General features: G+C 38.1%; 1 protein-coding gene across 7 annotated transcripts in view; it reads left to right on the top strand.

Annotated features, from left to right (window-relative positions):
* Positions 1 to 24,454, top strand: part of PIK3CA (phosphatidylinositol-4,5-bisphosphate 3-kinase catalytic subunit alpha) — a 44,953-nt gene that overhangs the window by 5,459 nt on the left and 15,040 nt on the right. For 3 of the 7 annotated variants that reach the window (XR_005830699.1, XR_005830698.1, XM_040613368.1), the window contains exons 1-9: positions 5,960 to 6,255; positions 13,126 to 13,539; positions 15,017 to 15,226; positions 15,874 to 16,124; positions 17,730 to 17,975; positions 18,840 to 18,925; positions 20,816 to 20,921; positions 21,994 to 22,146; positions 22,252 to 22,386. Coding sequence is in view for 5 of the 7 variants with exons in the window: in XM_040613368.1 (XP_040469302.1) it covers positions 13,188 to 13,539; positions 15,017 to 15,226; positions 15,874 to 16,124; positions 17,730 to 17,975; positions 18,840 to 18,925; positions 20,816 to 20,921; positions 21,994 to 22,146; positions 22,252 to 22,386 (1,539 nt within the window). In the remaining 2 variants the exon portion in view is untranslated. Of the gene's footprint in view, positions 1 to 5,959; positions 6,256 to 6,958; positions 7,055 to 13,125; positions 13,540 to 15,016; positions 15,227 to 15,873; positions 16,125 to 17,729; positions 17,976 to 18,839; positions 18,926 to 20,815; positions 20,922 to 21,993; positions 22,147 to 22,251; positions 22,387 to 24,454 lie in introns of those variants that run through there. The other 4 variants (XM_040613370.1, XM_040613371.1, XM_040613372.1 and 1 more) reach the window with 4 other exon arrangements.

The following is a 24,454-nucleotide window of genomic DNA, read 5'->3' as shown; positions in this document are numbered from 1 at the left end:
ACAAGCACAAAAAAAATCAAGAATGAGCAGAGAGTAAACACTGGTTTACCAAGGAAGCAGAGTGGAGATTAATTGTTTCTTTCTCAAACTCAAAAATATACTTTGTGTGACTGAGGTATGTTATGATCCAACTTTGATGGTTGTGCCATTAAGTTTTCATTAAGGCTGAAAAATAACTTGACTCTTGACTGCAGGCATAGTTTAAAAGATCAGAGTTAATGGTGCTAACATACGGAGAAGTTTCTAGATAGAGCTAGTTCCCTCTGGGAAAAGGGAAGTAAAAGCTTCCATTCCAAATACTCTAAAATACGCTTGTTGTGGTCATTAAACTGCTTAGATTATAAAACATACCACTTATTCTTCATTTTTGTATTTATGTTCCCAGCTCTTACCAGAGTAATGAGCAAATGTTGTGCCTGGATTGTGGAAGTGGAAGTGATGCTAGTAAAACTGAAAATTGCTCTTCTGCCTTCATAAAAGCTTATGTGGATGTTAAACAACCAGTTCAACTTACCAGTTTATCAGGGCAGTTTCCACTGATGGAAGTAAAGGGATTAATATATTGTATTTTATCTTCTTGCAATTTCATGCTGTCACCTCTGAACTATCCTTCAGTCTTGATGTTCAGTACTGTAGAAAAGCATTTGTCCCAAGAAAAAATCTGGTGTCTAAGTGAAAGAGCTAATTTTTAAGCAATATCCAGACATGTTGAATATTCTTGTTTGTGGTGTATAATTGGGGATGTGTCCAAATAGGGTGCCTGTGAGTGCCACTTTCAGTCTAGCCAGTTTGTTACCAAGATTGATTTATAACAAGTTGTGTTTGTGTTTTGGTATAAAATAGTAATGTGTGAAATCAAAATGCTGTCACTGTAGATGATAAACTTAACCAATTATGTGAATTTTTTTCATAAGTGGTCACTAGATAAAATGTTTAAAATGTATTGTAACACTTTAATTGAGAAAGTAAAGTTTTTATTTTCTCATGTTAACTACTTACCAAGATTGTGGTCAGTAAAATTCTAATAACCTGCTGCCTTCACCGTGCTCTGAAATGGAGCATAAAGCACTGGTGTCATTATCAATGCTTAGCAGTGCTCTCTTGACCTTAGATACCTCTAGCTTGGAATGTTTTGACATGTAGGGGAAGATGGCATAACTACCACCAAGAGATAAAGGGTGAAAATAGAATCCAACAAGCAACAAAATGGCACTGTTGGTACATAAACAGAGGGATAGCAAAGCCTGTTCCTGACTGGAAACTCTTCTTAAATGTGTTGTAAAATTAGTTTGCAATCCAGCTCTTTAACTCTTCTTTCATCACCTATTTTTCCAAACTTTTCATTCTATATCAGCAGATAGGATAGTATCACAAGCAACTTCAAGGCGATACGTGACATGTACCCGTTATTATAGCTTCCAATCTCTTGCTGTCCTGTATGTCAGCAGGTTATTTAAACAGGGAGAAAAAAGATGATTTGCAATATAGTCACCCTTCCCGAATTGGTGTTTTTATGGGTTGAAATAAAATCCAAAACATGTAAGCTTTTGTGGTCTTCTGTTCTATCCCAGGGTTAAACTTCACCAGGCTGAAAACTGCTTTCAGTCTTTTTGAATATACACACAGACAACATTAACAAAGTGTTTCCAAAGAAACATGTATTAAAAATACTTCCATGTTTGTGTGGATGTGTAAAGCTCTCTTAATAGCAGTGACTGACTGCTGCCAGTATCTTCTTGGCTTTTTTTAAATAAAGGTCTTTCCTTCTAACATCCCTCTTACAGAGCTCTGATTGTAGTAGTAGGCATGTGCCTTAGTTTCAGAGTGTTTAATTGGAATATGGAAGTGACTTTCCAAGCTGGGAATTTGAGAAATCTTTAAACTATTGTGGAAATGTTACTGGTATTCACTGTTTAAATGCTTACGAACTTATGTCACTTTATTCTGTGGAAAGTTCATGTTAATTGCAAACGTTATCTATTTAGGCAAATATTAGCCATTTATTTCAGATGTTGTAAAAGCAAATTCCTGGTACACTGACCTTGTTAGAGAAACAATTTGGGTAACAGCTTGAAGTATAGGAGAGAGATGCACTAATAACAAGCTTAATGTCTCAGTAGCCCCACACTTGAAATCATGCTTTCGTGTTTGCACAACATTGAGTTTGCAAAGCAGATGCTTCTAACAGATACGTACAGAAATGATAAACATTTGATTAAACATGCTGAAGAACCATTTATCACAGTTTACCGTAACTGTTTTTGTACTTCAGGCTGAAGCATGCAGGACCTAATGACATACATAGTCACAGTGAATCATGTTTGTTTGTACTTCTTGAACAGAAACGTAAATATGTTAGTGTCTTGAGTCATCATTGTTGTTTTGGCATCCAGCCTGTATATGCAGAGAAAAGTCTCATTCAACCAGAGTCAACAGCTAGAACAAGAATAAACCTATGCTCTTTAAGGCTTCAGAGAAATGTTTCTGTTGTAACTTACATAAAGCAGTGAAATATATGCTTACAAAATCAGGAATTCGGTCGACAGTATTGCTTCACATAGAAGATCTGGTTTTCTGATGTGCTTAGGTGCAGTGCATCTAAGTGATCTGTGACCTTTAAGAGAGTGAAGCCTGATGGGAGCATGTAGTAGTGCTAAATGTGTTGTGGCTGAATAGTGTGCCACTCACACAGGTGGTTGTGTGGGGTAGGCAGGACAGTTGGTATGCTGCTGGGGTGTAAATAAAGGTCTGTTGGTAATATTTTATGGAAAACTGTTGACGCTTAGCTTTGAGCAGGGTTATCATTTACTGCTAAATAAATATTTAGTTAATCGCCATTGACTCTGTATCACAAACAAGTTTAGTAGGGGTAGTACTTGATTATTTCTGACTGACTCTTGAAAAGCCATGGTATTTTCTTGTTGTGATTATAACTCATGTAGAAGCAGGCAACTTATGCAAGGCAAGATTTGGAAGGAACTGGACTTGTTTGCCTATCTTATTCCACATGTCTTTGTAGAAGACTATTTGTTAAGAACTGTTAATTTCAGCTGTATAAAGGGCAGGAGTATTTAGCTGCAGAATTAAAACTTTTCATTATGGTGGCTGTGCCTTTGTGTTAACTCTGCCACAAACTTCCTTCTCCCAACAAATGTTTTTTAAAAGGGAGTTAAATACCTCAATGGAGAATGTATTGTTTTGATCTTTCAGTTTGGGAGCTTAAACAAAGAAAAAAAACCCCCAACCTTCCATGGCTTTTGCTGAGGCATGTGGTTCCTTACAAATGCTCTATCAAAAGTAAAGTTGCATCCCATCCTCGATATGCCAGAATATAAAAGATGATGACTTTTGCTAACGGAATTCAGTAAGGTCGTGCAGACTAAACCCGTACTTCTCTAAATACTGTCTGGGCTACAGAGGTCAGTTAAGATAGAATAAATTGCAAGCTAATTTATGTTTGGATTATAGAACAGAAACATCTGTCTTCCAGTTCACTGTTCCATGCTTAATATTAAAAATCTGCAAAGTTGCAAAAATACTGCTGTTCACTGCCACTCCCAAAATTTTTTTATGCATCAGTTGCTTTCAGGGAACCGGAGTAATTTAGTACAGAGGAAACCCTTTATCTCAATTTGAAAGTTTGTCAGGCTCCATCCTAAGAAACGTTACGTAGGAAGTACACAATATGCTGCAAGTCAGTCTGAGTTTCATGTCTCTCAGCTCCTTCTTACTAAAGGAGGGGCGCACAGGGTGGATCTTTTGAGTGAAAGTTGATATAAAAACCAGTAGTAGGTACATGCTCCATGAATTTTTTCTTACACTTCTCTCTGTGCCTTCCATCCAGAGGGAGCTGGTCATGTGAACGTTGTAGACTGAACCCTCTTGATACTTGCTTGTGGTAGAGGCAAGCGTAGCAGCATGAGGACTGCAGTACCTCTGGTGTTCTGTTGCCATTCTGCTGTAGCCTTTCTAGGTATGGACAGCGCGAGAGGAAATCTTTCCTCTTTTTCAATACAACTGGAGGTTCATCTTGCTGCAGCAGAGAGCCAAGGTGACATGCCTGGGGGAGATGGGCACCAGGAAAAGCCCAGTATCGATGAGTTAAGGCTCTGCTACACAGCTGCTTAGATTAAGTGAAGATTCAGGCTAGATCAGAGCATAGACCACCTGCATTTACTCTGCTTTGGCTCCTTGTCCTTGTCTGTGCCAGTGCTTCCTGTTTTTAAACATCCTGTTTACTGTCTGGGATCCAAATATCCCAGGAAGAAGGGAGGATGGGAAAAAACACGGAAAGAAAACAGTGTTATTAAAGGTGGAGCTTTTATTTTTTCTATATATAGTTAGCATTTGTTACCTATCTAATCAAGTTTCATGAATGACATTCCAGAGTAATCTTTTGTTTACACTGTCATGCAGTAATTTCCAAAAGCAGAATATTTCTGCATACAAAAGCTGTCACTGAACCCCTTAGTATTTGTAGCAAGGAGCGGAATATGGTTTGTGGTGTGCTTTTACTCAATCCTCTTTCTGCTCTTAACATAAAAAAATGTTTATCACCCATGTAACAGTATTAAAAACATTTAATCAGAGGAAAACCTTATTTCTGTTGGTGCAAAATGGCATGTTCCTCAGCCATGAGTCAGAACTTCAAGGCGTTTTGATTTAAAGAGCTTGAAAGGGTTTGAGTGCTGCTCGCTGAGCTTCAGAGTACGCACCTAGCTGTGGAGGAGCAGCTCCAGCCAGAACAGAGCCAGATGGGAGAGTGATTCTTATCCTGCTACATGGCAAGTCAAGCAAGCTGTTGAAATAATGAGTAAGCAGATGCATGAAGTTTAAAGAGAAGATGCATTGCTTCTCTAATTCTTTGTTGTTTTTTATGACTAGTAGTCTTCTGTAAGTAACAATCTTTTCCTTTGAGGTGAAGCTGGAAATGGAATTGCTGAATGATTTCAGACTAAAAAGGAAGATTTAATTCTAGGCTTTCCTTTGTTTAAAAAAGAGAAAAAAAATCTGTCTTTAACTAGAATAAAATGTTCTGGGACAGACGTTCTGCTCTTGGTATGTCATGGGATCCCTAGGGAAAAAGCACAATTGTAGTGGGAGTTGTAGAGGTCACCAGCAACTTGCAAATGTTTCTTTCTCGTGATCCTGTTTTCATGGTTCCCAGATAGTGACTGAAGCTATAAACAATATGCCTGCCTGCATGCATGGGGGAGGGCAAGCAAGGAGATTTGAATGTAAGAATTTACAAAGGTCTTCTGATTTTCTTGAAGGAAAAAAAAGACTCCAGCAATAGCAAGTCTTCTTAAATTGTTAATCATGTTTTTGTTTCAGCTGTCTGATCTATATTTTTTCCAGTAACAAATAATGTGTGTGTGTATATATATACACCTCTTGGCCAATACTTTGTAGTGAGTTATTTGGGTTTTTTTCAGGATGACCCCACTATTAATTTTGTTTATGGTATCTGAAAGTCACTACAACTAGAATCCAAGAATATTATGTTCTGAAACAAAAATATATATCTGTGTGTAAGGTAACTTTTAAAGAAAACTTTGTGGAAATATAATCAACACATGTTCTCATATCTAGCTAAACTGGAACTTCATTTCGCTAATTTTCAGTGAGATTTTACATTCATAGGAAAAAATGATCTTGTATTTCTGCTGTACCGTAATTCTACAGATGCTACCAATGATGTTAATTCTTTTTAGCTCTGTCAGGAAAAAAGGCCAAGCTACTAAGTACTGTTTCTTTGCCGGTGGTGGTGGTGTAGGTAACCACAAATAAATTGGTAGCGTTTGAAAATACTTGCCTGTTTCATAAGGAAAATAAATGCTAGGAAGATGTGTTTTCAACAGTGTTAAATTCTTTTTGTATGTTTCCCTGGAGCTGCTGTTTGTGATCAGATAAGCAATTCTGTGTATCTGTCCCTTTTCTGTGAAACGATGATGAAAGTAAGATGTAAGGAATAGGACAACATAACTGCAATACTGCAGTCTCCTGCTTTCTATTCTAAAGAAAGCAATATTTCTACTGTTTAAATCTGTGAGTAATAATGTTTTCATTGAGGACAATTACGGACATCTTTGTACTAGTCTTCCTGGATTTTGGAAAAAAGCCAGCTTGGCAAACAGGAAGAAAAAAAAGGGACAGTACTGAAAATATCTAGTCTGGGACAGTCTTACCGTCGCTGCACAGCAGATTTGGACAACAGCAAAGTTACACAGACAACTGTGCCTGGTCGTCTTCATGGTGAGAGATGAGAATAAAACCTGTGATCTTCAGGAAGTTTGAGATGTTTTGCATTCTGAAAAGTGTTACTCTTATCCCAGGAATGTTTTTATCCCTGCCCCTTTGTTTTGAGGTTTCCGCAGAAATTTAAAACTTATTTGGGGACATACCTGTAGTTGATATTTATGTCAGTTTGCTAGGCAATCAAGAAAATAATTTAACTTACACAGGAGTGTGCAGTAAATGAGAATCTATAAACATAGTTTAATTATTTAATGAGTAGAAAACTTCTGTGACAGTGCTAAGAGTCTAGAGGGAGTATCTACCTGGAAAAGAAATCAAATCTAGATACAAATCATAGTAAGCAGCTCTTTGATACCAAAGATACTGAAAATTATTGCAGAAGACTGCTGCATCCTGTCTACGAAAGCAATGTAATGGGATTTGTCTTGTGACTGGAAAAACTAATGGACTTCAATTGAAATGTAGTAGTTAATTGATTGGCTGTTTCAAGTGTGGACTGATGAAATTGTATTGAGTGTTTAGACTATCCTTTTGAGTTTACTTTGAAACACTAGCTGATGTTTATAGCAATGCAAAATTACTCGTTTCTCTCTGTTGCTAGAATGTGTACCTCTTTGAGTAAGATGCCATACTTTATACATGTAATACAGTATTACAGCAGAGTATACTTTTCCTTCGTGCTTCCTCCTGTGCTTGCTAGGTTCCTTGCTAGTTGGTACATCACAGATGGAATTTCCTTCTTGCAGAGCCCGAAGAGTAACTGTAGGTGCTTATGCTGATGACAGACACAATATCAGTAAGTCTCCTTAAGTGAACAAAACCACCTTCCTTTTTTTCCCATCCTAGACTGGCCCACAGACTTGCACAGTGGGTCTTCACCTGCTTTATAAGACACAAGTGTTAGTGTTAGATGGAGCTTCTCTCCTTGGAGAACATGCCTACATGTAATTTACACAACAGGGAGAAAAGCCTTGTCAGTTAAATGTGTTTTTTAACGTACATATCTTACTGCCAAATCCTGATATGTATGTGGAGTTGGTAGAGTGTGTGTGAGTAATCTCCAGACAGTGAAAATCAATTCACTTCATCTAAACTGTAAACAGATAATCTGTAAAAATGAATGTTCCTTTAGCTGGGAAGTGTTCACACCTTCTGATAGAGGAGCTCTTGAAAGGTTGCTTTTTGTTTGTTTTTTTTGAAATGTAGATTCCCTCTGTGCTGGAGGGTAACACTGCTTCCTTTTAGCAACACACCTAAAACTTAGATCAGTGACGCTCCTGTTTCAGTTTCTTCTGGCAAAATGTTAATGTACGAAAAACACAGCAGAAAAAATACTGCCAGTGTGTCCTGCTGAGCTATAGATGCACAGGGCTTTTATGTGTACAAGTGCGGTGAAAACAGCTGCAGTAGCCTGAGATGTCTTTAGGGGAAAAAATATGTGGGTTTCTGACTCAAGTTAATTTGTCCCAAGATTAGTTTGCTGAAGTTATGAACTCAGAAAGTACTGCGTTGGGTACTAATGTTAGGAACCAATATTAACTCTCCTGCAGTACAATTCTTACTGAATTTCTTACTCATTGAGCTCCTTTCCTTGAGGGGAAGAAACTCCTTTTCAGAAGGAGTAGCAGAAAACTTCATGATGGTCTCATATAAATCTTTACACAATTAACAGTTGTAGGCCATGAAGCAGCCATTAGAAAAATGGCTGTAGGCTGTAACTTGTAATAAAATATTCAATAGAATGAAATTGAGTTAACCATGCTGCTGTAGTTCTGCGCAATTCAGTGCTGTGAGATAAAACTCTCATAGTTTACCAAAACCAAATTTTCTAAACTTGCAGTCTCAGTTACTCTAAAGGATTGTCAGTTATATGAGACTGTAGCTGATTGCTGTCCTGTGAGAAAATAGATGATAGTGTGAATATAAGTGTATCTGGAAGCCAGTAGGAATCAGTATTTTTGGAGGTATGTTGTTTAACTTCCCTCTTTCTCTATGTGTATGTCAGGTTTTGAAATTCCCTTCAAAAATAATAGCTTCTAGGTTGGGTGCTTAGCAAAGTTAGTGAAGGAGAATGTGCTGAAAGGATCAAGAAGGCTGTAACGAGTTGTAAAGAATGTGATTTGATCAGTGAGTGTCTTTACGTTTGGCCTTTCTGACCATCTGTGGTGGTGTAGAGTCATAGACTGGTTTGGGTTGGAAGGGACCTGTTTGTCTCACCACCCTCACAGTGGTGAATTTCTTCCTTGCATCTAGTCTAAATCTACCCTTTTCCAGTGTAAAGCCATCACCCCTTGTCCTATCGCTATGTGCCTGTGTAAAAAGCCCCCCTCCAGCTTTCTCGCAGTACCCCTTTAGGACTGGAAGGCTGATGCTCTAAGGTCTCCCCAGGGCCTTCCCTTCTCCAGGCTGAACAACCCCAACTCTCAGCCTGTCTTCCCAGGAGAGGTGCTCCAGCCCCCGATCATCTTTGTGGCCTCCTCTGGGCTCGCTCCAGCAGGTCCATGTCCTTGTTATGTTGGGGGCCCCAGAGCTGAATGCAGTGCTCCAGGTGGGGCCTGGTGAGAGCTGGGTGGAGGGGGAGAATCTCCTCCCATGGTGCTGGTCACGCTTCTTTTGATGCAGCCCAGATTTGGTTGGCTTTCTGGGCTGCAAATGCACATTGCTGGGTCATGTTGAGCTGGGTCATTGGCCAGCACCCCAAAGTCGTTGTCACAGCTGCTCTCAATCCGTTCTCTGCTGAGCCTGGATTTGTACTTGGGATTGCCCCAAGCCAGGTGCAGGACCTTGTCCTTGTTGAACTTCATGAAGTTTGCGTGGGTGCACCTCTCAAGCCTGTCAAGGTCCCTCTGGATGGCATTCCTTCCAGTGTGTTGACCATACCACTCAGCTTGGTGTCATCGGCAAAGTTGCTGAGGGTGTGCTCAATCCCGCTCTGTCACTGACAAAGGTGTTGAACAGCACCAGTCCCAGTACTGACAATGGAGGAACGCCGCTCATCACTGATCTCTATTGGGCACTGAGCAGTTGACTGCGACTGTTCAAATGCAACATTCAGCCAATTCACTACCATAGAGTGGTCCATCCTTTAAATCCATGTCTCCAGTTTCGAGACAGGTATGCTGACAGTGTGGGACAGTGTCAGATGCTTTGCACGGGTTCAGCTATCTGCAACAGGGATAAAACTTCAAGGTGTTTTTGTAAGGTCAGGAATTGCAAGAATGATGTAGTGTTCATTTGAAGTGTTTGTGTGTACCTTTAGTTGGAGTTAAATAACATTTCTCTAGAATTCTCTTAATTACAGTCCTTTCACTGTCGAAGAACATAATTGATTCTATTTATTCCAGGCAGCCTTCCAGATTTGAAAGTGTACACAGAAACACAAGCTGCCAACTATACTTCAAAACTGTTTCTGTTTACATTTTTGCTTTCCAAATCCAAACCCTGGAGGCGTGCTTACATGTGCAAGTAGAATGAACGTGCGCACAAAATAACTATATACACCATTTCAGCATGTCTTTATCCCAGTTTAAAACAAAAGCTGCTGTTCTGGTGCAGTTGCGCTAAAAAGTGTAGATTTTGGCGTGTCTCTTTTGGACTCTTTGAAAATCTTTAAAGAAATGGCACTGAGTTGTCATTTAACACTTGACATTTTTAGAAAGCCAAGGTTTATTTTGACAAGATATTATCTGAAAGGATTTAATATGTATGCATGTCCCCCAGCCCTGCCTTTGTTTCTTTGTTAGCCATCCTTGGTGAGGAGGGTGGAAAAACTTACAGTGGAACAAACCACCATTCTTAAAGCTGAGCTAGCCCAGCACTGCTGCAGTCATGCTCACTCCCCTGCGTAGACCCTGGCATTTGTCTGACTCCGTGGTGGTCTCAATAAGGCACCTAAACCAGCAGAAGCTAGCCCAGGAAAGGAAGAGTAGTCCTCTTGCCACCTTAATCCATCTGGCCCTGTCATGAGCTGGCTCAGGGAGCGCTGTTGCTGGTGTGATGGAGAATGAGATGTGCCTTGGGCAGGGAGGAGAGGAGCTTTTACAACCATCAGTTCAGAGGAACCTCAACAGGGTTGTGGTACTTAAAAGACTGCTGGTATAAACTTGGTCTGTGTTGTGAATACTTAATTGTGGTCCGTCTATATTATCATTGATTGTGTGGACAGAAAAGTTCTTATGACTGCGTGTTCTCGGGGGTTTTTATGCTGGTGTGTGCCTTAATAGTGATGTGTTTCTGCCTATGCTTATAATTAAAAAATAGGCATGTGATTCAGCAGTATGGAGAAGGGAATCTCTTATTCATGTTTTTGCCTGATTAAAAAGGTGCTATTTAACCTTCTGTATATTTCTCTTTATCTATAAACAGGGGATAGTTTTTGGTAATTCGGAATTCTCCAAGTTACTCTAAATGGTGTTATTTGGGTTCACTTGAAATGTTTTGTAATTGGTAAGCTTTCCAAGTTTGGCTCTTTTAAATACAGTGTGTGTTCAGAACTTTCCATCTCAGCATCCGCTTACTGAGAGTGTTACAACAATGAGAAAAATAAAATAGCTTTTTTAAGCTCTCTTTTAAAAAAAGTCAGTTGCAAAGCCCCTTGTAAATATGCATGAGGTATTAGTGAAAAAGCATTTTTCTAAACCTGCAGCGGCACCTTAGTACTTCTGTTGATATTTTTAAAAGCACAAACTACAACTACAAAGGAGGGATTTAAAAAAGGAAACCCTGTTGCTACTCAGAGTTGCTTAGGAAGAAGTGGATTTGGGAAAACAACATTTTCATTCTAATGCTTTTTAAGAACTGAAACATGGCAAAAGCAGGTACTGAATGTACTTGGAAGAAAAAGTTCCAAGGCGTAAAAGTGCAGAAACAAGGATAATGATTTTATTTTTAAAAGCTATACAATTTTTAATATTTAGAATTTTGTATGTATTTTTACATAATACTTTTTTTTAGATTTGCTGAGCAATGGGCAAGCAGTATTCATTGCTTTTCTACAGTGAAAGCTTTCAGAAAACTGATAAAAACAGGAGAGATGTGAAGCTGTTGGTTCTTTCTGTTACAAAAAGAAACTAATTGGGGCAGTCTTAAGAGGTTCTTGACTTGAAAGGTGACTAAGAATGGCTTTAGAATAGTAGCCTGGTAGTTATCCTAGCCCTGTGCTTTTGGGATACGTAATTGGTTGGTGGAGGCATGATGGACAATAGACTGATGTTTAGATGTTTGTTGATACTGCCCTTTCTTATAATAAACATGCTGAAGTTAATGAAATTGAGCTAAGGGTAAGTAATGCACTGTTAGTGATTTGTATGATGTATAATAGCGTTTGTGGTAACTTCCTATTCTGCAATGAGAGCTTAGGTCTGTGCTGTGTAGTTCAGTAAGAATGTCTTGCTGCCCAGTGACAGAAAAGCAACTTAATAGGAAATAGAAAAGGTTATGTCACTCTGTAGATGTGTGCTCAGCTTGAACTTTCAATGTTGTGTGCAAATACAGTTGTTTCCGCTCCACGTTGGAAAAAAAAAAAGGTATGGTAAAGGTGGAAGAGATGCGAAGAAGGTGACAAGGATTAATAAAAAAATAGAATTACTTTGGGCAGAGAAGGACTGAATCTGAGACTTACGGAAAAGAGGTAGTGGGGAGGACATGCTGAAACTCTCTAAGAGCAATGAATGCCAAGATAAGGAATTTGTTTCATTACAAGAAATCTAAGGTATTGGGTGAAAGTAACAGGCTTCAGAACAAAGAAAAGCAAATATTTTGTAACATGGAACATTTTTCACTTTTGTCACAGGATTCCAACAGTTTGTGTGTGAAAAATTCTTGAAAGAATTCAATAGTTCTTGATGGATTTCTTTCACAAATACCTAAATACTGCTTCTGGTTAAGGAAATTAAGAACTAGGTAGCAATTAGGAGAGCTTTATTGATGGCATATCACTGTGTGCATGCTTTGTTCTTCTGCTTTTTGTTAGGCATCTGTTCTGGGCCACTGGGCTGTAAGATGTCTCTGCTCTGTCAAGTTACCATTTTTCTCGTACCTGCTCTAGGCTGGCATGAGGCATTGCTGCTGGAAGGTCAGACGTGTTCTCCCCTCCTTTCCTTTAGCTTGGCAAAGACATTGATATGGCTGCCAGAGGGAATGAGAACAGAGAATTGATCCTGAATAAAACAAGCTCAACTAAAAAGTATTAATGGAGCTCAGTTCTCTTGTCCCATTTGTGGAAAAAACCAAGGGTTTGTTGCTGGTCAAAGTAGCCTATACTAATCTAAAACAGCTAAGGCCAAGTTGTGTATGTACTGGACTCTTAAAAATCAAGTTTAAAAGTTTTAATAAATACTTAGCTATTATGTTAGCGAGGTTTGAATACTTCAGAGGTTTGGGATGAGAAAGTTCAAAAAAACCTGAAGCAGTGGTTTGAGTGAACTGAGTTGAGTTGATGGTTTATATCTCAGCCAAATAATAATACAAGTTTTACTTTCCAAATTAAACATGTGAAGAACGGGGTTTGAGATTTGCTTAAAAATTGTTGTAGTGATAATTTTATTAGAATTTTTTATCCTCACACTATTTAAGTGTTCTAGTCGTAAACTGTGAACTGAAGTAAAAAATTAATCCTCTATTTTTAAGACCATATGAGTATTCACATTTTTTTCCCCCCAAACTGTAATTCTGCTATGAACTTTTGAGTAGACATTTATATCACATACTTGATAAAGCTGAAGTCTAAGGAACTTGTAGTTTTCTTTGAGTGTAAAATATATCCATAAATACTCACCTACAGTAAGCGGTGTTTGAACAACTCTGTCTGAAGTTTCTTGTGGTGTTCATATTTTAAAGTTTTAATATTTAAATTTGATTTTTACTTAGGTTTACTCAGACGAATTACTGCTTGAAAAACTTCCAGTACAAAGTTATCTAAAGACTTAAAAATGCCTCCACGACCATCATCTGGTGAACTATGGGGCATCCACTTGATGCCACCGAGGATCCTTGTTGAGTGTCTTCTCCCAAATGGAATGATAGTGACTCTAGAATGCCTCCGTGAGGCCACCTTACTAACTATTAAACATGAACTCTTTAAAGAAGCAAGAAAATATCCCCTCTATCAGCTCCTTCAAGATGAATCTTCTTACATTTTTGTAAGTGTTACACAAGAAGCAGAAAGAGAAGAATTTTTTGATGAAACACGGAGACTTTGTGACCTGCGACTATTTCAGCCTTTTCTAAAAGTCATTGAACCAGTAGGTAACAGAGAAGAAAAGATTCTTAATAGAGAAATAGGTGAGATTATCTTTATTTAAAATAGCTAATCCATTTAACGGGCTGTTCTTCAAAATGCAAAACAAAGAATTGAAGTGGGTTGCATTTGTCTCCTGTATCTGTCAAAGTTTGCATTTCTTAACTGTCAGTTGTTGCATGAAATGTCCAAAGGTGCAGGTGCTGCTAGTAGTAAAGCTGACGCTCGTGAACTGTGAATTAAACATTTTTTGCTCTTCTGCTTCATTCGCATGTAAAATTTTTCCTTTGTATGTATTTGTAGTTGTATGTGAGTTAGAGGATTTTTTTTGCTTGTCTTTTATTAGCAGGTTTGCATGTTGTTAAATCAATCTTAATTTGTAAGTTAACTTAAAACTTTTTAAGTTTACATAATTGTGAATACTGGACTATACTCAGATGATGTTTGCAGCAGCACACATTTTAATACTGCTCTGTCTTGCTTAGAAAGTAAAATTTCAGACATGAGGTGGCACCCCCCCTGAACACCTGAGGCCTGGAGAGGTAGAGGGGAGACAAATTGTAATGTTCTGTGTCATCTCTGGAGTAGCTAACAGGTTTTCCGTTATCCATTGAGAAAGTACAGGGAGACTAGCCTGTGATTCAGCATCTAGGTTAACTATCTAAATTAGAGTAGTACAAACATAATCTACTCCCATTTAGTTGCTGACAGATGTGTATTGCAGTGGTAGAGACATCTCAACTGGAAATACTTGTTCTGGGGTACTCATAATTGTTAAATTATTTGTTACAAATGCATAAGTAAACTACTTCTGTTTTGTAAAGCTTAACCTGTTCAGGACTTGGGGAGAACAGTAGTTAGCTAAGCATGCAATAGAGGACAATTGAAAGGTTCCATTTGAACATTCGTGCATAAATATTTATGCAAGTAATCTCATTAAAGTAAGTGGAATTCCAATCTGAGACTGAGGACCTTTGAGAAATGAGCTCTTAATACAAGAACGTATGCCAAAGAACTAAAGTTCAGTATCTCTTGGAGTACTGGCTACATTTTTAAATAGTGTAGTTCATTTAAAAAAAACTAATAGCTGTCATTCAGTTGTAAGCAAAGTCAGTTATGGTCCTAATAGCTACCAATAATCCTGCTGGGGTTCTAGAAAAAACCTGGACATCGCAGCTTTTACAGTCCATTTCGGAAACTTTGTGCCGACATGAAAAGAATTTTTACTAGTCCTTTTCCTTGGAGGAGTGCTAGCTGTGAGAATGGTGATATAAGGCTTCTAGGATCTTCAGTGAATGTACATGTTTTCTAACTTTTTGTGACTGCTGAGTGCACTTAACTTTAAACTGTTGTTCTTGAATGATACAAAACAATTATGTATATAAGTAGAATCCAGTGCTTAAAGCAAATAGTTCAGGGTGTGCTTTCCTTAAAGTATGCTTTATCTATCACTGATAGGAGTCTTCAGCTTTAATTATCAGTTGCGATTATTTCCTCATGCTTCTTCAATACTGTATGTAGGTTTTGCAATTGGCATGCCTGTCTGTGAATTTGACATGGTTAAGGATCCAGAAGTACAAGACTTCAGAAGAAATATTCTCAATGTTTGCAAAGAAGCAGTGGATCTTCGAGATGCTAACGCACCACATAGTAGAGCGTTATATGTCTGTCCTCCAAATGTTGAGTCTTCACCTGAACTACCCAAACACATATACAATAAGCTAGATAAAGGTAAGATAAATATTTACGGTAGAAACATAGTGGGTTTTTAGTGATTGAAATCAGAGTACAGCTGGTGACAGGTAAATCACTGTTTTTGGTACACTCTAGCAGTATCTTACACCTTAAGTTATTCAGAGCAACTTTCTTGATAGAGTGTAGATTCAAAAGGAAAACAATATCCTCTAAAATTACAGGGTTTTGCTAGTCTAAATCTTGAAATACAGCTTTAGTAAACATAGGTTGTGTGTTTTAATGGGCTCGTTGGAAACAAGCTTGTTGGTTTTGCATTTTTCTTTTCTATGATATTCAGAAGTCTGGAATTAACTCAGTTACTCAGCATCATTTATCTAGCAGTCCTCAAACATTAAATAGTTACTGCTGTTTTCTTGAAGGCTTAACAGTAGTATTCAGTGAATTAAAAAATACTAACCTCAAGGGGTAAAAGTTTGAATTTACAGTAGAGTCAAAAATAAACTGAGTGCATGTAGTTCCTTGTAGCCCATGCTGACAGAGGGTTCATGAATCTTGTTGACATTTCATACTGCAAGCAATTCTCTGTTTTGGGGAGGGATGAGAGTTGTTTGGTTTGGGTGGCTTTTTTTGTTTTGAACCCTATTGAAAATGATAGGCCTAACATAATTTTACATTTATTCTAGGGCAAATTATAGTGGTGATATGGGTAATAGTCTCACCAAACAATGATAAACAGAAATACACCTTAAAAATCAATCATGACTATGTGCCTGAGCAAGTTATTGCTGAAGCAATTAGGAAGAAAACACGAAGCATGTTGTTGTCATCTGAACAACTGAAACTTTGCGTCTTGGAGTACCAGGGCAAATACATTTTGAAAGTGTGTGGCTGTGATGAATACTTGCTAGAAAAATACCCACTGAGCCAGTATAAGGTGAGTAACAATGGATTATTAAAATAATCCAAACTTGTGAGGGAGAAAAGTGATAAATTTCATGACTGGCTTGCTGCTTTGTTAATCTAAAACATAGGCAGTAGAAGTGTATGCGTCTTTAAACTAATTGGCTAATGCTTGCATGTAGTGTGCATATTTGTTGCTGTGTGTGCTTCAGAAGAGAGGTGGGAAGAAAACTAATTTAAACTAGAATTTATATCACTAGTGTAGTTTTTATTCTTGGAATGAAGTAGTTTACCTCTAATACGTGGCAGGTACTTAGAGAAATATCCTAGATTTCTGATGGGAAGAAATGAGTTAGGCTTGAATGGGGCTGATGTAATACAAAAGGAAATTGGATCCCATGCTAAACTGAGACAATCATTGCTACTATGAATCTTGTCCCTTCCCCCTTTAGGGCTGGAAAAAAATCTAAACAGTTTATTTGTTTTCCTGTTACTTGTCTTTAAATCTTTTTGTTTAAAGGAGAAAAACTTGCAGCACTACACAAGTCATTGTCTTCCTTGTGGCTGGCTGTCCTTCATTGCCTGGGTTTTGTTAGTGCTGTGAGTGTGAGACAGAACTGCTGACAGAAGAGCAGCTGAGCAGCCCTCTCTGGAGCAAACAACAAATGTTACCCTGTAGATTTCCTGACAGGCTGCTGCTGCTTCCTCTTTGAGGAATGTATTGTTGTAATAAACTGCTTCCATTCCTTCATCTAAAATGGTTGACGATCTGCTCTCCAGAGCAATGGGAGAGATAAGGGGGGAGGGGGGCATCCTGAATAATGGGAAAAGCAGCTCTGTTCTATGGGAGCTGGGGAACAAGTGTAGGCATACATGAATAATTTTGCACAGTCATCTTGAGATCAAACGCTAGACCTATTTGATCTAGTGTGGTTTCTTCAGAAAGTATCTGGTATGCCTTTACTGTGCCACAAAAGAGCTTGCTAATTACTCTCAAAGGCTGGACCTGTCTTAACGCATTGTATTTTGTGGTACTGTTCCCAGCCTAAACGTTCTCGTCATTCATCCTGACCGGACACAGTACAGCCTCACACCTAAGTCTGTCAGGATGGGTGCTGAGTGGAAGGTAGTAGTAGAACTGAACCAAAAAATAGTGTCTGCAAAAAATGAGTGTCTGCCATTTGCTTTGTGCTGTCCCTGTGACTAGGAGTATCAGTCAACCTGTGCTAGGTCTGCACAGCAGGCTAGTAAAGCAGCTTGCTATGCAAAAACAGCTCAACTGCTTCCAGGAACAGCTGCAATCAGGAAGCAGTCTCCTTTGTGCTGCACTCAGCCAGAGCTAAGGAGTGCTACGAGAAACCCCGCTTGTCATTTTGTCAGCTCTGTTCTCTATCTTCGGTTCAAGCTTCCATTGCTGTAGATGCTATCCATATCTCAAAATCTGTATGAAGCACTACTGTGCGATCCTACCCAGCAACATATTTTAACTGTTGGGTGTTGTAACTATAAACACTGCAAAGGGTCTATGTACAGGGACAGTGATAAACTCTTTACACTCTTATGTTGTCCTGAGTTTATCTAGATGACCAAGAGTGTAACCTTTGAAAAGATAGTGAATTGTAATTTTGTTTTCTTGCAGTATATAAGAAGCTGTATAATGCTTGGTCGCATGCCCAATCTGATGCTGATGGCTAAGGAAAGCCTGTATACCCAGTTGCCACTGGACACCTTTACAATGCCGTCTTATTCCAGGCGTATCTCTACAGCTACACCCTACATGAATGGAGAAGCTACAGCCAAATCCCTCTGGACTATCAATAGTGCTCTCAGAATAAGAATTCTCTGTGCAACCTATGTAAATGTGAACATTAGAGACATAGACAAGGTAAGTCAAATGCTGTGTGGCATCACCTGTGGTTTTCAGCAACTCACGGTTTCCCTCCCAGGTTTTCTGTTCTGTGTTTACGTTGGGGGGGGGGGGGGGGGGGGGGGGGAATGTTATTTAACACGTTAGAAAATTAGACCAGTCTGTTATATAAATTTAAGTACTCAATTCTAAAAAATATAGCTGTGTTTTAGCATCTGAAAACTTGCGTATACTACTTAAGTGTGACCTGTGGGATATAGCTAAATATTCTGCCTGATACAAGCAGGAGGACTTGGTTTGCATAGTTCACTTCAGCAAAGTTCATAATGGACAGAAAAACAAAAACCGTGGTGTTATCTATATTCTAAGTAATTATAAGAATGTATTACAGTAAATGACAATATTTTTGATGAGAGTATGCAGGATAGTGTGCTACTGTCTTTCGTTTTTGAAAAGGGAGGCATGGGGAGATCAAGGAGAAAAAGCACGTAGGCTTCAATCCCATTGAAGACCTATGACAAGCCTGGCTCTACCAACTTTCTCAGAATTTGTTCGATCTTTTCTTTCACTATACCTTGGCACAAGAGGAACTGAGAATAAACTCCAGGGTGTTTTTAGTTCATTCCAAGTTAATTACTGTACTTTTTAAGAACTAGTTTCACAATTAATGAGGAAAAAGGTATGCTTATATACTGTGCTTCACACCTTACAGACATCAATGAATTTGGTTTTGGGAATGGTGGGGCTGTTTGGTTTTCAGTTTTGTTTTTTACTTGATGAAAATGAAAGGATAATATGTTGTAATCGTAACGTATGTTGATAGAAGTGAAAAAAATTGTAGTAACATTTCAAAGACAGTGCTAATATCAACATTGTTTTCAGATCTATGTTAGAACAGGTATCTACCATGGAGGGGAACCTTTGTGTGACAATGTGAATACTCAAAGGGTACCTTGTTCTAATCCCAGGTAAGCTAAATACTTGAATGACTATAGAGAACCTAACTTCCAGGGCATCATAAATGATAGCGCTGAAGGAGTAAAGGCTCAACTTAGCTGTTTTTCAGGTAGAGCTCTTTGCTGGGAATTCCTTGCCTTAAGTTTTTAAAACTATTTTTACATATCCGTATATTTATAAATAGAATTAATTTAATTCAAACAGAAGTATTTTCTTATACAATAGTATAGTTCTTCTTACTGAACAGATCTTTATGTGTACACTTACAGTTGCCTCTGAAATTCCAAAATAATTACTCATTAATACTCTGAAATCAGCACAGCTCTGGGTGAACTCTGTTTTTGACTGTGGTTTAATAGCAGGCGTTCCAGTTGCAGGTTCAGATTTCACTTTCAGCATGAGTCAATGTGATGTCGTGTAGCCTGCAAATTTTTCTGTGAGGCTGCATAGTGTGCTCTAAAGCAGAACCACTGAGTGTGGTGAGATGGGTATCATTTGCTAACATGGAAGTGACTGCCAGATCTGGGGTGATTATTTTTAGGAGATTTGACCTACCATCAATATTATCTGGAAAAATGCATCACATCAACTTCAAAGTGCAAAAAGAAGTTTTATATGAGCATATATAAACATATTTGGAATAAGTATCTAAAAGAGGTTCCTGTAACTGACTAGTGAAGAGGTGTGAAATTTCAGCATCTGCTAGGGTTGGGAGCAAAGCGTGTGTTCAGAAATAATGCTTAACTTGCATTTTCTGTCTGACCTCATGTCTTTTAAGTACATTTTGAAACTTTTATTCTTGTCTGTATGTTTTCTATTAATATGATCAGGTTTTATAATTAGAGGGCCTAATAATATACATAGCTGATGAAAACCAGCCTGCCTCTTTGAGTTGCCCCAAATATAGCTGCACTTGGACTGATAGTTTAACTTGTTCAGAGAGAAAATCTTGGGAAGGTGGTGAAGGGTATGGCTTGAAAACATGGATGTAATCACACAGACCTGTATTGTGAGAGATGAACACCTAAGGAAAGGGAATTAAAATTTATCTGCCAATTTCCTTATCCTTTGAGGGGGGCTTGGACAGTTACTTCTTAGTAAAACTCTGCTTTTAGTAGCTACAGACAAATTGAAAAAGCTAATGCTGCCCTTAGAAGCTGCTGCCTCTTCCAACTGAGAATGGCATGACAATCTGCTTGGGAAAAGAAACTATTCAGGAGTTCCTCTTCAGAAGCACAGCTCTACCAGCAGAGAAAGACAGATTCTACTTCTCTAAGTTCATGAAAATAAAAAGTATATTCCTGTAGAACCAATCTATGCTCTTATTACTATGGTAAATAGAATAATACTAGAGTTGGGAATATTGCTTTGGATTTATGTGTTATATTTCTGAGTTATATTCCCATCTTGTAATTATCTTTTTCTATTTTCCAGCAGTTAAAATTTAGTTGAGTTCTGAAAACTGTCCCACATTTTTCCCTGCTTGCTTTGTTGCCCTGAAGTGAAAAAATACTTCACAAGCTAAACCTTACATCAGTGTAGCACATAAGCAAATCCGTTATCTTTGACTTGTACCTATGCTGACAGTTGCAGTCAGTACGTTCGCAAGAGCGAAAGCGAATGAACTTATTACTTAGTTGGCAGGAATAGAACCTAGCGTGACTTTATAAACAGTGTTGGTGCTAGAAGGTGGTTTGGGGAAGTTTCCATTCCCCAAAGGAGTAGATGAGGTGAAATAAATGTGGAAGGACCCTTCTTCAGTAGGAAAGTGTATACTTTATGCACATGGTATGGTTTAGGTAGGAATATAGAAAGTGCTTTTTAGTGTAACTGTTGATTGAGTGCAGTTGTGTCCATGCTCTCCTTTAACCTGGTTTTATTCTGCTTCTTAAATCTTACAGATGGAATGAATGGCTGTTGTATGACATGTACATTCCTGATCTTCCACGTGCTGCTCGGCTCTGCCTTTCCATCTGTTCTGTTAAAGGCCGGAAGGGTGCTAAAGAGGTAAAATACCTCATGGCTTTAATACATTGATGAACGTAAGCTACTTAAGTCATGTTTGGGAAGATACTTGGTAAATGTTTTCCTGCCAGTGAGTCTTAGTGCAATGTTTGATTTGAAATTGATTCAAATAGGACTTTTTTCTTGTGTATTATTCAGACTACTAATTTTTCATGGTCAGAAATTAAACACTGAAAAAGCGTATCCATTCAACACTAAATTATGTCTGTGCTGTCTTGCCAGACAAAGATCAGTGTTAGCATTTTAAGGTGCAAGTGCCTGTAAACTCAAGTGTCTAAACCCGTATGTTACTTAATTATTTATTTTAAAAGGGCAATATTTATACTTTTAATTTAGAGCTGGTTTTCAAAGTAAATAAAATTTGAGTTGCTTTAGCATTTGATGCAAGATAGATTCCACACAGATTCTTAAAAATTACTGATTCTAGCTACCAGCATCATTACATTCTGGGTTTGAGCATGTGTCACAGGTGCTACATAGTTATTTGTCTAACAAATCTTAGAATCATAGAAGGGTTTGGGTTGGCAGGGACCTGAAAGATGATCTAGTCCAGCCCCCCTGCTGTTGGAAGGGGTACCTTTCCACTAGACCAGGTTGCTCCAAAGCCCCACCCAACCTGACTTTGAACACTTCCAGTGATGGGGCATCCACAGCTTCCCTGGGCAACCTGTTCAGTATCTATCTGACCACCCTTATAAAAAAAGAGTTCTTATGTCCAATCTAAACTTAATGTCTTTAAGTTTAAAACTGTTGTCCCTTCTTCTGTTACTACAGGCTTTGGTAAAAAGTCTGTCTCTCAAAAACTCTTTTTGTCATATTGAGTTATTTTAATGTGAGGAAGATGTTAGCATGTGTTTGCAAGTATTTTGATACTATTCTGCAAAATTGCTGCCAGGACAGTCATTCACAGAGAAATGGGGTACAGCTTCCACAGCCTGCTTTGTGCTAATCTGGGAATGTAACAGCTTGCTCTAGGGTGAAAACGTTATTTCTCCTGACTCACTCTGCAGTGTGTTACTAGATAACACTGAAAAATTCTTTTAATCTCTTTAAGGAGCACTGTCCGTTAGCTTGGGGAAATATAAACATGTTTGATTATACAGACACTCTTGTATCTGGGAAAATGGCTTTGAATCTTTGGGCAGTACCTCATGGGCTGGAGGATTTGTTGAATCCTATTGGTGTTACTGGATCAAATCCGAATAAGGTAAGTATTTGCATGCCACCTTCCTCAAGAATACGTTTTCAGATTATGCTGTATTCTAATTAGATTACTTTTTCAGTTGAATGATACTGAATTCCCTTTACATAGGAAACTCCGTGTTTAGAGCTGGAATTTGATTGGTTTAGCAATCCTGTAAAGTTTCCAGATATGACGGTGATTGAAGACCATGCCAATTGGACTATCTCACGTGAACTGGGGTTTAACTACAGCTACGCGGGGCTGGTAAGGCACACTCCCCTTTCAAGAATAGCTATTAAAATATGACAGTATTGTTTACTGATTTAATTATTTATTTTACTCGGTATAAATAACATGAAATCAACTTTTTCTGTTTAGCAAAGTGAAACAGCATATTCTCCTTCCTCTATATTACCAGTAAACTGTCCTGATATTTCACTGACCAACCAAAACTAGTATGAACAGTAATTGTCTCACTGTGCAAACTGTTAGGGCATTTCTGATATTTTCATATTGCTAATTCAGATGTCTAAACTACTTAAAACTTTAATTTTTCGTAAGTTGTAATTCTTCTTCAGTGATACTATTTTCCTTTATTGCAATTTCATGTTTATAGGTAGCTTTTCTTGTGTAACCCAAAGGTGCTTATAACTCTTTACTGTCTAGTGGGCTAGTTATGGCCATAAGGGAATTGATTGGCACACACATCAGCGTAGTCCTCTATCTCCCCTCTTCTATGAAGAGAACCTGTGCATTGATGACTGGCTTTTTGGTGAGGTTTGGAGCTTTTCTTAAAAGCACTTGTTCAGTAACTAAAAGGAGGGAAAAAAAAAAAAAGAAAACCAGTAAAGCTAAAAATGCTATTGATTTAAAGACTGTTTGTGAAATTAGTTGGTTTGGTTTACATTTTCTTCTGGAGGCCGGCTCAAGGACTTGAGTTTCCCCAAGAGAGCTTTGTGGTCTGCGTGAAGAAGTCTCAGGGTGGAGAGTTTCACTGTGCCAAAAAGCACGTAGGTTTTAGTAAGCTTCCAATTTGGGAATTCTGGTGGTATTTGTTAAGTCCCACATCAGTGTATCTTGAACAAAGGGTTGTAAGCATTTGATTTCTCTTGATACTCTACAGGATGTCCATCAGTGTGGCGTATCTGCTTATAGTATATGTTGTGATTCAGCACTGCAGGCAGTGTTTAAGGACAGCTGACTACTTGGTAAATAATATTACTTTGCCATAACACAGCCTGTAGCTGGGCTCTTAAAAATGCTCAACTCATTGTTTTGATCCATTTGTAGGCAAAAATAGAAAATGGCGAGAAGAGTAAGTTCTCACTTCAGTGACAAAGTAATCAACTCGTGTTTCTACTGCAGGTTTTTTTAATTGTAAAATCTCAAATTAGTGTCTTGTGGTTTTTTGTGATAACCCATACAATGCCATAGAAGAAGGTTGTAGTAGTTAAATATGGAGAAAGCCTATTTAAATCAATGACTAAGCTGACAGGGAGACAAACTATGTATCACTGCTTTGGTCTCGCTTTCTCATTCATGCTGCTTTTCCTTCAACCCTCCTTGTCTGCCAAAGTCCTCTTATTATTCATCCTTTCTTAAATCATATTTCATTAAATGCTTGGTAAGTTTGAAACATCACTAGTTACCTCTTGGCATTATATTTGTCCCCTTTATCTATTAATATGTGGTGTCTTCAGGTCTGAAGCCAAACTTCGTATATTCAGGTGCTATGCATATATATATAGCTGTCTTTAATACTAACTATATTTAGGGAGATAAAAGGTGATGTGTTGTTACTCTTTCAAAAATTGGATACTAGATTACTGTGTAGCATTGGCCATATCTGAAACAGGTAAAAAATGCTTGTCTGAAATGGTCAGTCAGCAAAGCAGTGACTGAGTTATGATTTCTATATAAATGTTTTTTCTTTATGATGCAAAGAGCATAAATTCTTTGTTTAACCTTGAAATGCATTATACTGCATTTAAAATCAGTTAATACGTACTTATAAGAGAACATTTATAGGTCCATTAATATCTAGAATATGGAGGAATTTTCAAGTATTAAATCTAATTTACTGTCCCACAATTCATAGAATTTCAAGTTTTTGGTGTTGACCGCAACAGGATAAATGCATTTTCCTTCTGGGCTTGACCTAAACTATGATCTTTCTGACCCACTATGCAGGTACATTTTATACTTTTTTGACTTTCACTTACTATTTAGGATGACTTTCAGAATCAAGATGAATATTTACGATTAATGGCTTGTTCAATATGAACTACTTGATCTTATGTCAGGAGCAGGGTGATTATAAAGTCCGTTTATA

This window comes from Falco naumanni, chromosome 13, assembly GCF_017639655.2.
Source record: "Falco naumanni isolate bFalNau1 chromosome 13, bFalNau1.pat, whole genome shotgun sequence".
Classification (NCBI taxonomy): domain Eukaryota; kingdom Metazoa; phylum Chordata; class Aves; order Falconiformes; family Falconidae; genus Falco; species Falco naumanni.
This window is presented reverse-complemented; position numbering and strand designations above follow the sequence as displayed.